The sequence below is a fragment of the Camelus ferus genome, chromosome 4, assembly GCF_009834535.1.
Source record: "Camelus ferus isolate YT-003-E chromosome 4, BCGSAC_Cfer_1.0, whole genome shotgun sequence".
NCBI classification, from domain to species: domain Eukaryota; kingdom Metazoa; phylum Chordata; class Mammalia; order Artiodactyla; family Camelidae; genus Camelus; species Camelus ferus.
The window spans coordinates 57337776-57352415 of record NC_045699.1 but is presented as its reverse complement, the minus strand read 5'-3'; the positions used below and the strand labels follow the sequence as shown (position 1 = coordinate 57352415).

Here is a 14640-nt window from a genome sequence, read left to right as displayed (position 1 = left end):
CAGGACGACACGGCCCAACCTCGAACCCAAGAAAGAACACCACACGCCACCATTTTCCTAAAGGTCGTTTTATTGTAAAACCATAAATACAACACTGACATGAAATCATTTAAGCAACTGATCGTCTCTAACCATTAAAAGGATGTCTTTTTGCCTTGGCATCAACCAACCGGGAAATAATGTTGCAAGAATTCAGGGGGGAAGGGGTGCTGAATTCTGGGCTGGGGTTTTTGGTGATTTAAGGAACCAAGTGGAACCTTCCTCTTCTCCCTGGGAATGTCCCACTTTTGGACAAGAATAGACAGGTTAAAAACAGCAACATTTAAACAGCTGAGTTTTAAATTTTATTACTCTGTAAAAATCTTTTTTTTTTTCTGTTCCTTTCCTCCATTTGACATCATTAAAAGTTTTAAACATCACAAAACTGATTTGGCTGTAAATGGAGAAACGGTACCAAAACAAAGTAAAACGAAAAACCCAAAGGACAAACAGAAAACCCTAAATAAACCCTCAAGTTTGGTCTCGGGGGTTTTACGTATCACAAGAACCGTCAACTCAACCCCCATGCAATGTGACTCCTTGGAGAGCTGTTGGATCCACACCAACGACACAGGAGACTGCAAACAACGTCTTTTGTTAATTAACACAGCAAGGGTGACACTAGGTAACTTTTTTTTTTTTTAAATACAGTACATGGTACACAGGGTCCCAAGATAACCCTGCATAAACCCCTTGTGGAGACTTGAGCCAAGCACTGGCTGTTTATAAAAATATTGTGTTGCTACAAAAGTATAAATTAATGCTACCGGTATTAAGAAATATTAAACACATAAAACTTATAAGGATTAAGAAAAATATTCATTAATACCTGTAGAAAACTCTGGCCTAAAAAAGATATTTTTTTGTAAATTTTTTTTTTGTATTTTTTAAAGATGACTTGAGTTTCTTGCACTCGAAGAGAGAGACACAGTCAGATGTGCCCATGGTATTGCCTAGAACGTCTTAACTACTGAGAAAGGGCGGGGGTGCACGCACGTGGTTACTGAGTGGGGCCTGGGAGGGAGGGGGCACCAAGGCTTTCTCAAGATTTACCTGATGTGAAAAAATCACCGACGTGAAGTTGCAGGGAGAAGAAAAAGGTGGGATCGTCAGAGAACAACTGAAAATAATTTATGCTTTTTAAAAAATATCTCTGCTTCAGGTGGTTGTACAAAATGATGCTCGGGACCTGAATGGTCCCGGACGCGCTGCCCAGCGGGTCTGGCCGCCTCCAGCCCCGCAGGTCCCGCTCTCTCCTGGCCGGCGAGTCCCAGCCCCGTGCCAGTCCACGAGCTCGCTCACCGCTTTGGAGCCCAGCCACCCTGGCTGGGAGGGAGGGAAGGGTCCCAGGCGGGGACCGGCTGGCACCTGGGTTGTGGGAGGAGCCCCCCCTTCTGGCTGGTCTCAGAGCCGGCGGGTCTCTGCCAACCTGGACTTCAGGAAGCGCCACAGGGATCCCAGGCACCTGAGGTTGCGGACAAGGCTGGGCTATGCCCCTTTAAGGAACTTTGGTTCGAAGAGTCAAGGTGCCTGGTGGGACGCGTGGGTGGGGAGGACCCCCGGGGGACCTTATGCTGACACCTGACTGCAAACCTAGCAAATCCTTCTCTGTACAGGAGGTGAATCTTTACAGCGGCGCCCATGGTGGTGGTGGTGGGGGGGGGGAAGGAGAATACAACAGACAGCAACCCGACGCCTTCACCCTCATCCAAGCGGGAGCAGGTGCCTCTTCGCACAGAAACCACAGGGCCCCTCCCTTCAGGGAAAGGCCGGGCTCCACATGATCCTCAAACCCAAACGAGAGAGGAAGAAAAAAACCCAACAACGACAGCAACAAAATCCTCCAGAGAACCCTGAAAAGAGGAAACCGGGAGGGAAACATAAGAGGGAAAACACTGTATCATTGGTTCACCATAACTGGCCTAGCAAACATTAGCCACAGTGAAGAGGGGGCAGGCCCCTTCCCAGTTCTCCCACTGGCCCAGCTGGATACAGGGGCTGGGGCGGGGCTGGCAGGGCTGAGGCAGGAGCTCCCCCACCTACTGTCTCCAGGGGACAGCCTGAGCCTTACTTCGCCTCTCGCTTCCATCTAACCCATCAGCTTTTCCAGAAGCCCTCCCTCAGGTATATCCCAGGGACAGGGGTGCTGTCGCTGTTCCCAAAACAAGGGCAGAGCTATGAACTCGCCCCAGCTCCCTGGGGCGGGAGGAGGCTGCCGGCCGTGCCCCGGGCACCTCCTCCTCCCGTCTCTACAAGCACATTCGTCGTGATGACGATATCCAGCTACTGTCCCCTCCTGGGCCATTTCTCACAGGACGTCCCTCCTCTACCCACACCCCAGCTTCACTCCAAACCTTTCTCGTGAACCTGGGGCCCCTGTGAGTGTGCGCTGCATCGCCGACAGCTCTTCAGGTGCCCACTTTCCATAGGGGTCTAGTCCAAGTCCAGGGGCAAGCCCAGGGGACCCCTAAAGGCAGAGGTTCAGCTTCACAGTGGAAAACACGCCTTGCAGAGTTTTTCTCTGGTGTTTCTTGGAAGTGCAGGAGACAAAGGAGCAAACCGAAGGACAGGACACTCACCAGCCCACCAGCTGAGCTGGTGTCAAAGTCCTTCCTACAAACCTGGAGACCCAGAACTTCTCAACTGCGTCATCGGACTGTCCTCTCCTCACCAAGAAACCACAGCACCCTTTTCCCAGCCCAGAGCCAATCCCCGAATGCCAGGCGTGAGGCTGTCAGGCAGGCTGGTGGCAAAGCATCCTTGCTGGTGGATGCAGCAGGTGGCTTTCTGCTGGGATGGCACTGCTGCTCTTGGCGGAGCTGAGACCCCCAGTTACCCCAAACCTGAAGGACCGCCCACAAGGCTGTGGTCCTTGGCTTGGGCTTTGGTGGTGAAGCCAACTGACCTCAGATGACGGGGAAGACTCCGCAGAGTGGAGGTGTTTTCTCTGCCTCCCCTCTGGCATCTCTGTATGTCAGCACAAGGTCCAGTTCTGTCCTGGGAATCACGTGGTTTAGACAAGTTGGGTCCAAGTCCGCAGGCAACCACCTTGAGCTGTGAGGTCCTATAGTGGTCACAGAGCTGGGAGGCAGAAGACAAAGTCCTTCTGAAGGTCAATGCCAGGTTGGGTGTTGGGAAATGAACTGGAAGAGGCGACCTCAATCCTTTGGCTGAGCTAGAATTTGGATAAGGTGGATATTGCTAGAGATAAGGGGCCAGTGGCTGGACCTGTGAGATCTTTGGGTTTTATTAAGCTGTTCATCACAGCAGGGTTTGCCCTATGGGAACCGCCTACATGAGAAAGCAGAGGGGGCACCTTGGTACAGCCTTTCGTGTTGGCGAAGACAGTTTCTGAAGAACCAGAGGCTGCAAGAGAGAAATGACTTCCTGCCACCTTATTCCCATACCTGGATGAGGCAGCCGCGGGAGACAGCTTTCAGAGTACCTAGCAGCACTCACATCAAACCTGCAGAGCAAGCCAAGTGCTAAGGACTGAACTGAGGTGGGAAAAAAGAACAAACAGAGCAGGAGGTGACACATATGACTAGACACCTGGAATTCAGTACAACGTACTCGAAATTTCATGCTGGGGGGGCAGACATCCCACGTTCCAAAGAGAAGAACACATATTTGGGCTTGGTCCCGATGGCCTTGCGAGAAAGCGAAATGCCTGTTTTCTAAGCGAGTAGCCCAATAATGGGGCAACACCAGTACAGCTCTGCTCTCAGGAGGAGGACGGGCTCCCACGGACCACACAATATGGGCAGCTTTCATCCTCCTTGTGTGGATCAAAGTGCCAGGATGAGGACTCTTCCCCGGCAGCAAAGCAGAGCTGGAGGCCTTTTGCTGTAGGCATGTCACCGTCAGCAGCCTGGCAACCACCTTCTGGAATGCCCCCAAAGGTCTCATCAAAGTTTGCTGACGCTCCCATAGTCTCTAGGACATTAGGTGACCATCCACTGGCCCCTTATCTTCTGACGGCGTGACCCCAGTTGGAAGTGCCGTGGAATTAACACCTGTGAACTTCTCCGGGAGAGGAAATGTCATGGTGCTTCCTGAGACCATGGCTTGCTGGAGTGAATGTGGAAATGGCCCACTGTGATGCATTTCAATGTGTCCAAGACTCAGGTTAGCTCTCATGAGGCAAAGCGAGCATGCTTGGCATCTGGGACAGTGTTCTGGTCCACAATCCTAAGCCTTGAGTTTTTAAGTCAACTTTACTTCTCCAACTTAACTGTCACGGACTGGGAAGAGAGGGCTGTTGTACAGTGCTTTTTGTAGTCGAGGTATCTCGCAGTTGAATAATGCTTTATTACTAGGAAGGGATGGAGAGGACTTAAGTCAACCCCCAGGATGGTAGAATGTGCCTTTGCAAACAGCCTCCCATGATGATGGTCATTCTCAGCCTGAAGCCCTTGGTGTAACCATCTCTATCCCAGTCACAGGCACCGGGGGGGCAGGGGGGATGTGGGACCACCAGCACTCTCTTCGCTGAGAGGTGGGGTGGGAAGTTGAGCACTGATCCTGACGGAACCGCCTCTGGTGAGGGGAAAGGGTCACCCTGTTGGCATTTGGGCTGAGTGTGTAGAACTTTAAACTGCTCGTGGAGAGAAAAGCCTAGAAACATCTTTCACAGCGTTAAGTTGAATGTGACCTAATGCCATTCCACCCTCAAAACATCCGTCATTTGGCCCACAAGGCACCGGGCTCAACTACTGTCCTAGAAGGAGGGCTGAGGCTTGTGTGGGGACCCCCAGGGCTGTGGACAATGGAACCACGGGAATCCCCAGGGTCCTGGGGAGGGAGAGGAGGCTGTCGGTCTGAGGTGTGATGAATGTGAATGTGGATCAACTCAAGAGTCCCTGCTGAGCTGGAAGGGTCAGTGACATGGCGAGTAGTGTAATGCACTCTGGGTATAGAAATCAAGACATTCGCAGTACCAGACACAGCGAGCCAGGAGGGCGGTCTTCTGCCTACATTCAGGAGCACTCCCAAGCCACATGTTCCCCTATGGCTTCCACTGAACCCCACGTCTGTGAAACCCGTGACTCTGACCCCACTCCTGGTCTCAAACAGCACAGCCGAGTTCATGGTCTTGGCTGTTTGAATACATGAAAACCGGACTGTCCAGGGAAGGCTAATAAAAACCTTAGGATATTAAATCTACCACTGAGATGAGCTAGTTTACAGTGTGACTTGAGGAACAAAAAGGGCAATCAAAAACCAGAAAAAAAAAAACAACCCTCCAAAACATAAGTTATAGACATTCAGTGCCTCCTAGCAGAGTCTAAATCAAATTTGAAACAAAATAAAAGGTAAAAACTGCTAAAATGTTAGGAAAAAAATTATTAAGGAATGGAGACAGTATCTATACTTCTTTGAAAAATGTCTTTTTTTTTTTCTATCTTATATTAAAAAGCAAAAGGTCAGCTTTATATTCTGAAAGTCTCCTTTCCTGATTTGGGGAGATAGATAGGTGTGTTTCTAAGGCGGCTGCCCTGTGACACCCAAGAGTGTCATGAAGGCAGCAGCTCAATGCCCTGAAGGTGAACGAGAACCAAGTCCAGTGCAGAAGCTGTCCATCTGATGCAGTTTGGAGAATCCATGGCAGGGCAGCTGGGGAGAGGCGGGTGCATTAGGGTCAGGAAGGCCTGGGGAAGGGGATGGAGGGCAAAGGGGGACCATGGGGTGAAGGACAGAGAGCGTCAAGTCACTTCAGATCTCAGCTGCCTGAACGTTTTACAACATCAGCTTTCTACCAATCTGCACACCTGAAAATGGAGTCTTTTAAAGCCCCCTTACTGAGAAAAGGAGGTGAAGCACCTTCCCTCTTTCCCACTCAGCTTTCCTGACACACCCAGTTTAATGCCCACGCGCCCACAAGCAGGCGTGTGTACATGCACCAGGGCAGTATGTGTGCATGCGTGTGTGACACTTCCGCGGCCATGGAGGTGAGCACAGAGCCGCTCACGCCCATGGTGCGCACGCATGGGTGTGCACACACATGCACACACACACTGTAAAAAGCACTTAAGTTTCCAAGGGGGGCATTTATAATGAGGTCCACAGTGTTTAGAACTTAAAATTCCTTTTCTTTGCGACAGTGTTGTGGGGTTTTTTGTTTTTCTAACGTTCTCTTCTCTTTCTCTTTTTTTTTCATCTGGAAGTCTTAAAGCATGTTGGATTTCAGAAACATGAGTTTGTTCATATCTTCTGGACTGAGCAGTCGCCTCCTTTTGATTAGAAGTGCTTGTTCACACATATTTACACACCCGCTCCTGGCCCCCACGGCTGGAACGGCCAGGAGCCAGAAGGCGAGCTTGGCGAGTTTCGTGTGCTTTTGGGTCACGCACGACCAGTACTGGAAGAGATCAGGGGTGGCCTGGAAGAGGGGCTCCTGCAGATAATCGTAGACTTCGTTCTTCCCAAGCCGGTCGTCCTCCTGAGCTGCGGGGTTCTCGCCGGGGGCAGAGCGGGGCTTCTTGGCGGCAGGCTCAAAGTCGGCCTCCTCCGTCCAGGACTCCTTGACCTCGTTGATGAGCTCGCACACCTTGCCGATGATCTCCTCGTGCTGGTAGGGCGGGACGGGCCGCAGCTTCTGCTGCGGGTCCAGGATCATGGCCACCTTGTGCGCTGGGTGCACTTTGAAGTTCTCCTTGAGCGCCTCCAGGAAGAGGTGGCACAGCTTGCTGACGGTGCCCGCGTCATTGGCCTTAGCCGTGAACAGCTTCTCCAGCCTGACGTAGGTGGGCAGCACCAGCTGCAGAGTGGGCTGGCTCTCGTTGCTCAGCTCGATGACCGCCTGCTTCACCGGTGTCAGGATGGCGGCCAGGTTGCTGAGCAGGTGCTTATTGAGGCTCTGGATGAGGTTCATCTTCTTGGCGCGGCTGTAGAACTCGCAGATCTGCTCGTAGCGCTCGTGCACCAGCAGCAGCGAGTCCGTGACTGAGTTCCAGCAGGGCGGCGGCGAGGTCTCCTCCAGCGAGCCGAAGGTCTCCTTGGCGAGGCCGGTGGAGCCCGCCAGGTCCTCACACACGTTGAGCAGCTCGATGACCTCGTGCATGCTGCGGGCCTGCAGCGTCCGCTTGCTCAGCACGCTCTGTACCACCGAGTTCAAGGCACAGGCTGAGCAGCGAAGGCACATGCCGGCCTTGGAAAAGGCGGATGCGCTCACCCGGCAGTCCGTCACGTACACTGTCCTGATCTCTGACATCACGAACTCCGACAGCACGTTCTGCACCCAGTGGTGCACCAGGTCGCCACTGTCGCGAATGTCCGCGCCCTTCACGCCCAGCACGTAGCTCTTGATGTGGTTGCCCTCCGCCTGGTAGGCTGTGAGGATGTAGCAGGAGTCCGGGCCAACGCTCTGTGAGTGGCAGGTGACGCCGATGCCCAGGCAGGCGTTGCTGCCCAAGGCGCACGTCACCTTCACCTTCACCTGGTTGTACATGCGCGGCAGGTGCTTCAGCGCCAGCGTGTTGAAATTGCCCAGGATCTCGGTGACCGAGAAGGCCCCGTAGCGGGCACCGCTGTCCACCAGCGTCTGGGCCAGCTTCAGGAACTCCTTCCCGCTCACCACGCTCAGCGCACCCAGGTCGGCGCACATGACCCGCAGGAGCCGCTCCGCGATGTTCTGCCGCTCCTTCTCCGGGATCATGCTGTTGGGTGTTAAACCACTACTTGTGGCTGGAGGAGGACACAAAGAGAGGTGTGATTAATGCTGGCATTCAGGGCTCCTTGGTCTGGCAGCAGCCTAATACTCAAAGCATCTAGTATTAGGAATTATGAATAGATTTCATCTTGCACACAAATTGGTGGTGCTGGCCATCTTTAACATGTGACAGTGTTACAGGAATAACGGTCTCTGATTGATTAGTAATGCCTGCCATGGGTATGGGAACAGACTATAGTGGTATGTGTGCAACATACTTGCTGCATGCATCATTTACCTGGACCTTTGGAGCCAACTAGTCTAATCTCTTCCTCAGTATAAAAATCTTCTCTAATAAAGGAGCCTCTATTGAATAAAATACATGAGACTGCAGTGTCAAGAAAAAGCAGACAAGAGAAACTGTGGAGAGTGCATTCTAATTCTGATTCTGTCACTAATTTGTGTTCTCTGACCACAAACAGATCACTTTTCCCTGGGCCATCTCTGTCCATCCCGTGAGGTCAGAACTCCCACCAACAGGGTCTTAGGTGTGAAAGTGCTTTGGAAACTGTTATGTGTGGTCTTGCATCCTCACGGGAGGCACGGGGTGGGGATAGGGGGCAGAGGGGACCGAGCAGAGAGGGGGCTGGAGGTGGGTGGGGCAGACTTCCATCAGCCCCGGGCTCCAGCCTGGGAGAGACCTACTGTTGTTGGCACTGTTCCTCTGGGCCTGGGGCTTCCACTTCTCTTCCACGACAGCAGGTGGCGATCGGGACTGGTTAGAGGCAATGTTGTTTTCGTTGTCCGCTGGGGGCACAAAGGGGACAGTGTGTTTCCCTGAGGTGCAAGAGGCCTGCCGGCTAACAAGGTGAGAACCAGAGCATGTGGGTGAAGGTGAGACTGGCCTCTGGGACAAATCCTGGCTACTTAGACAACTATCTGATGCCTGCAAAGCCTCATTTTCATCACTTGGTAAAATGAAGATAATCACCCGGATGTCACAGTTGCTGGAAGAACTAGTAAGAGCTAAAGCAGGGAAAGAGCAGGGCATGGTGCCTGGCACGGAGTGAGCGCTCGGTGAATGGGATCTGCTGGATTCCGAGCATGGCTGGGAGCCTCCCCATCCCTCACTGCCCGCCAACACACCCTCCTACAGCCAAAGCTCTAGCTCTGAGCTAGGGGAAGGGGTGCCCCTAACACTGCAAGAGACCAAGAGCATCTCACACTCTCGCTTCTTTAGAGAGTGCTTTTTCATCTTTTCAGTATATTTACTAAACAGTTATTAAATGAACACAACAAAACCAAAGCCCCATGTGACACGGAGTATGAAATTCCCAACCCCCTCATTACATGTAGGAAGTGGAAACTGAAGTCCATTATAGGAGAGGATTTGCCCAAGATCACACAGAAAACCAACAGCAGAGCTGGGCCAGACATCTCAGGCCTTCTGGTTCCTAGATGCCTTCTCCGTGCATTTCCCTAATTTTTGTTAACTTGTGCACTTGCACTTGTATTCAGTTATAAGTAACAGCCATATGCCTATTCTCCTCTACTCATGGTTACCCCTTGACATTTCTAAGTAGAAATGGTCTGAGTTACACGCTTGTCATCACAAACAAGCATACAAGCTTTTATCATACAATATTCCAAGAATGCTCTACTCCACTCCAAGCCCTGAGTTTCTAGGCTGTGCCATCTCCGTAATTTTTACTGTTCTGCTATGGACCTACTAGCCTAAAATTCTAATAATACTGTTTCTCTGTGCTCTTTTGTTGTTGATGTAGGTGTATCTCCTTGAGACATCATCCTACAGGTAGAATTCACAACCTGAGGATATGAACAAGTCATCAGTGGCCCTGGTTCAGGGTTGCCAGATGCCTTCCATTCTTCTCAGTCAAAGGCATCAGGCCTTGGAGGTCAAGGCCACACTTTTCATGCCTAGAGAAAAGACTTCCCCAACTTCTACGTGTTCAGTCAGCCCTGCAAGACTAGTTAAGAGACTCTGGGACATGCACTCAGAGGAATATTTTGCAGCCACTAGAAATGTGGTCACGTAGACTAGAGTAACACAGGAAAATGCACAAGATGATGAAAAGCAAGCTCTAATCATAATTTCATATGTATTCATATATACATATGTATATATGTATCTTAGACTCACAGGTCAAATAAGGAAGAAATTTATGCATCAAAGACAGATGGGGAGGGACTTCCACTTCTGCCCGTGAAGCATGACTGGCCGTGGGAACTGCCCTCCAGATGCAAACAGCTACAAATCATGATATGACTGCTTTCAGACAAGCAACCCAGGGTGTGATCCCAGAAAAAGAAACAAATTCAGTACACGCTCTGACTGTCCCGCTTGCTGCCTGGAGGCAGTTTTCAAGCTGCAACATAGGGGCAGGGAACTGAACAGAGCCCAGCGGTCCTGCTGAAGAGACAGAGATCAAAGTTCAGGGAGGCCCCAAACAGGTAGAATTTACTGGGAAAAGTACCAACGAGGAGGGAGTGACAAAAAGAGGGAGCTCTGGAAACTACCCCGGCGTCTTTGCTGAAACTCGTCTTCCTACGCAGAGGGTCAAATTCCACAGGACTGGGGAAAGAATCACAAAAACACAGTAGGCTGATAATTCTCAGAGCTCCCACATGGGGGAAATAATTTGTGTCCCCTCAACCAGAATGGAGAGACCTCAATGTATGAGAAACTGGACACAGTCCCCCTACTGCAGGGCTAAATTAGCCCCAGATCTAGGGCTGCCCTAGGACATTGGACCTGCCATAGGACATTTTAAGAGCAACCCTTTAAGTATTAAGGCGATCCCAAGAAACGAACTGTAAGCCAAAGTTTAATACTCTTTTAAAAATATAAAACCTGGCACCTAACAATATAAAATTCACCACATCAATTGTCTTAATAAGTACCAGACATTCAAAATAGTAGGAAAGTATGACTTATAACCATGAGAAAAACCAATCAATAGAAACAGACCCAGAAAGGACAGAGATGATGGAATTAGCCAATAAGAAGCTTACAACAGCTATTGTAAAATTATCATAAATATGCTCGGAGATATCACAAGGAGAGAAATGAAAGATGGAAGGAAAAAAAAAAAACTAAATACTAACCACTCAAGTGGAACTTCTAAATATAAAAATAAATGGTACAGGAAAAATGCACTGCATGGGATAAAAGTTGATTAGATGCCACAGAAGAAAAGAAAAAAAAATCAGTGAAGTTGGAGACAGAGCAAAAGAGCTATTCAACATGAAAACCAGAGGGTAAAAGACTGAAAATAAACAAACAGCACGGACAATAACAAGCAGGTTAACACACATATAATTAGAGAACCAGAAAAAGGGGGTGAGAGAGGGAAAAATTATTGCAGACGTGGCCAATTTTTCCAAACTGGATGAAAATTATAAACTCAGATTCTAAAGGCTCAATTGACCCCAAGCAGAATAAACATAAAGAAAACACCATCAAGGCACAGCACCATAATCAAATTGTTGAAAACCAATGACAAGAGAAACTCTTAAATGCAGCCAGAAATGGGGGGAAATTAAGTACAGGTGAACAAAAATAAGAACCACAGACCCAGGAGGCAACAGAACAAAGTATTAAAATAAAATATCAACCTAAAAATTTTAAATCTAGCGATATTATCTTTCACAAACGGAGGTAAAATAAGGACAAAAAAAAAAAAAAAAAACAAAAAACAAACAAAAAAAAAACCAGACCTGTAACTGTAAGAAATACTGAAGGAAGTTCTTTGGGTATTAAAAAAAAATGACATCACATTAAGAATTTGGATCTACAGAAAGAAATGAAGAGTTCTGGAAACTGCAAATGTATGGATATAAAAAATGTTTTCCTTCATTTTTAATCTCTTTAACAAGATAACTGACTGCTCATTGGAAAATAATATCAATGAATTGGAATTATATGTACATGTAAACTATATGACAACAATAGCTGAGAGACTAGGAAAGGGAAATAGAATTTCATTGAAAGTTTTTCACACAGTATGCAAAGTGGGCATTTGACATCCTCTGAAGGATGAATTGATAAGTTAGAAATATACTTTAAAACCCAAATAAACTATAAAAAATAAAACAGAATTATAGCTAATAAACCCATTGTGAAGATAAAAACAGAATCATAAAAAATTCTCCGTCCAAAACAAGGTGCAAAAAAAAAAAAAAAGGAACAAAGAACAAATGAAACAATTAGTAAATAGCAAAATGGTAGATTTACATCCAATAATATTAAAGTTACATTAAATGTAAATGGTCTCCACATTTCAAATAAAAGAGATTGCCATACTTAATTAAAAAAAACAAAACCCTATGATATGTTATCTATAAGAAACCTATTTAAATATGAAGGCATGGATAGGTTAAAAGTAAAAGACTAAAAAAAGTACACCATACATACAGTAATGAAAAGAAAGCTGGAGATGTATGTGATAGTATTACAGAAAAAAACAGATCTCAGAACAAGAGTTATGACCAGGGGTAACAGGAGACTCTGCATAATGATAAAGGAGTCAAATCACCAAGTGTGTATGCACCCTAAGTGTGTGTGCATGTGATAACAGAGCATCAGAACACATGAAGCAGAAACTGAGATAACTGAAATAAGAAATAGACAAATCTACAACTGGAAATTTCAAATCTCTTTTCTCAGTAATTGCTACTCTCATGAGAAAAGAGAAAAAAAAAGAAGACTGAACACAAATGAACAGAGAGTGGACAACAACAAGCAGTCCAATATATATATAATTGGATACCCAGAAAAAGGAGGCGGGACAGAAAAATAGTGAAATCACATAAAGTCTAGTCTCTGATCATAACTAAATTAAATTAGAAATCAGTAACAAAAAGATATTTGGAAAAATTACAACTATTTGAATATTAAACATCACAGTTGTAAAAAACCCATGGGTCAGAGAAATATGAGAGATCAGAAATGCTGTGAATCAAACATTAAAACATAACATCTCAAAATTTGTGGGATATATCTCAATAAATGCTATTTATAACGTTAAATAATAATATTAGAAAAGAAGAAAGGTTTAAAATCAGTGTATAAAGCTTCTACCCTAAGATATCTAATGAACAAGTTTAAAGAATAAGTTGAGTCTAATGTAAGCAGAAGGAAGGAACTAATTACAGATAAAAGCAGAAATAAATGAAGCAGAAAAATAGGTAAACACACAGAGAGAAATCAATGAAACTAAAAATAAAACTATAATGAGAAAGATTTAAAAAAGGAAAAGAGGACAGAACTTAGTAGCAGGAATAAAAGAGGACATTACTACAGATGCTACACATGTTAAAGGGATTAAAGTGATTATGAACAACTTCATGCAAATAAATTCAACCACTTAAACGAGGCGAAAGAAAAAAAAATACCCTAAAAAAAACAAAGTACCAAAGTTCACTCCAAATGAAAAGGGTAACCTTAATTAAATCTATTACATTCTATAACTATTAAGAAAATTCAGTTCACAGTTTACATAATGGCTCACAAAGAAAATTCTCATGTGGATCCACTGGCAAATCTGACCAAATATTTAAGGAAGGTTAAATTCTAAACAAATTCTTCTAGGAAATGAAGAGGAAAGAGTATTTCCCAATTCATTTTATAAGGCTGGCATTACCCTGATCCAAAACTAGAGAAAAAAATTACAAGAAAACTATGGTGAATGGCTAAACAAATTGTGGTATATCCAAACAATGGAATACCAGTCAGAAATAAAAAGAATTACTGACAGCACAGAACAACATGGATGAGTCTCAGAAGTATGCTAAGTGAAACAAAACAGACACAAAAGACTCAATACCATATAATTCCATTCATACAGAATTCCAGTAAAGGCAAAACTCTAACAAAAGAAAGCAGACAATGATTGCCAGGGTAGGGGTTTGGGAAAGCGACTTGCTGCAAAGGGAACTTTCTGGGTTGAGGGTAACATTGTGCTTGTGATAGTGGTTAAATGACTGTACATTTATCAATATCTATCAAACTGTACTCTTAAAATTGGTGAATTTTATCTACGTAAGTTACATCTCAATAAATCTGATTTTACACTAGACTGAAAAGAAACCATTAAAAGAATAACAGTGGTTAGCTCTGAGTAGTGAGATTATGGCTGATTCTTCATTTTCTAACTTCTCTGCATTTCCCCCAATTTCCTTTACTGAATACATCTCCCAGTTAAAAACAAAAGCACAGATTTAGAAATGGAAACCAGCAGCCATTCTCGCTGACCTTCTCCACTATAGAGTATAGAGATTTGGAAGCCCTGGATGTGTGACCTTGAGTCCGTCACTTCAACCTCTCGGCCTCAGTGTCCCCCTCCTCCTCCCAAAATCCTGGGGCTGGGCAAGCTGCAGGCTGAGTCCCTCACTCTCTGCCTTTCTGCAGGACTTGGAATCGAGATTACTCAACCTTAAATTACATAACCATGTCTAATACGGTCGATTAAAAATTTTTTTCCTCCTTATCTCACACAGTGCTGCTGAATAGGTGAGGTACTCAGTAAATGCTCTGTGAAAGGCTTGATTTATAGCTTGAGCTGGAAATAAAGTTAACTTAGTGTAGCCATTCCTAGGTACCCCAGATACACACACACACACACACACACACACACACACCCACACACACACCCCTGTAAAAGGCTGGATGCACAGCTGGAATAAAGGCTGTCTCCCAGGAAGGGATCAGTGGAGAAAAAAAGGGAAAGAAAAAGTTTCTAGCAGGGGATGGAAAAAAGGGTGCCTGCATTATCCGGACCTACTTTAGAACATGCCACAGCCCTCAATACTTCACATACATCATCTCTGGACCCTCACCCAGCCTGTGAGGAGCAGAGATAAGCCCATCTGACAGCCGAGAAGACTGACATCCAGAGAGGTGAAGTGGCTCAAAGGGATTAAAACTCCAG

The 14640-nt window shown here is 46.5% G+C and overlaps 1 protein-coding gene across 15 annotated transcripts in view; it reads right to left on the bottom strand.

Moving 5' to 3' along the window:
* Positions 1–448: 448 nt before the first annotated feature.
* ZNF618 (zinc finger protein 618) overlaps positions 449–14640 on the bottom strand; it is a 165201-nt gene continuing 151009 nt past the window's right edge. For all 15 annotated transcript variants that reach the window (XM_032478255.1, XM_032478245.1, XM_032478247.1 and 12 more), the window contains 2 exons: positions 8396–8497; positions 449–7725 (listed from right to left, as the gene is read on the bottom strand). In XM_032478255.1, coding sequence (XP_032334146.1) covers positions 6209–7725; positions 8396–8497 — 1619 coding nt within the window. In that variant the 3' untranslated portion in view covers positions 449–6208. The remainder of the gene's footprint in view (positions 7726–8395; positions 8498–14640) is intronic.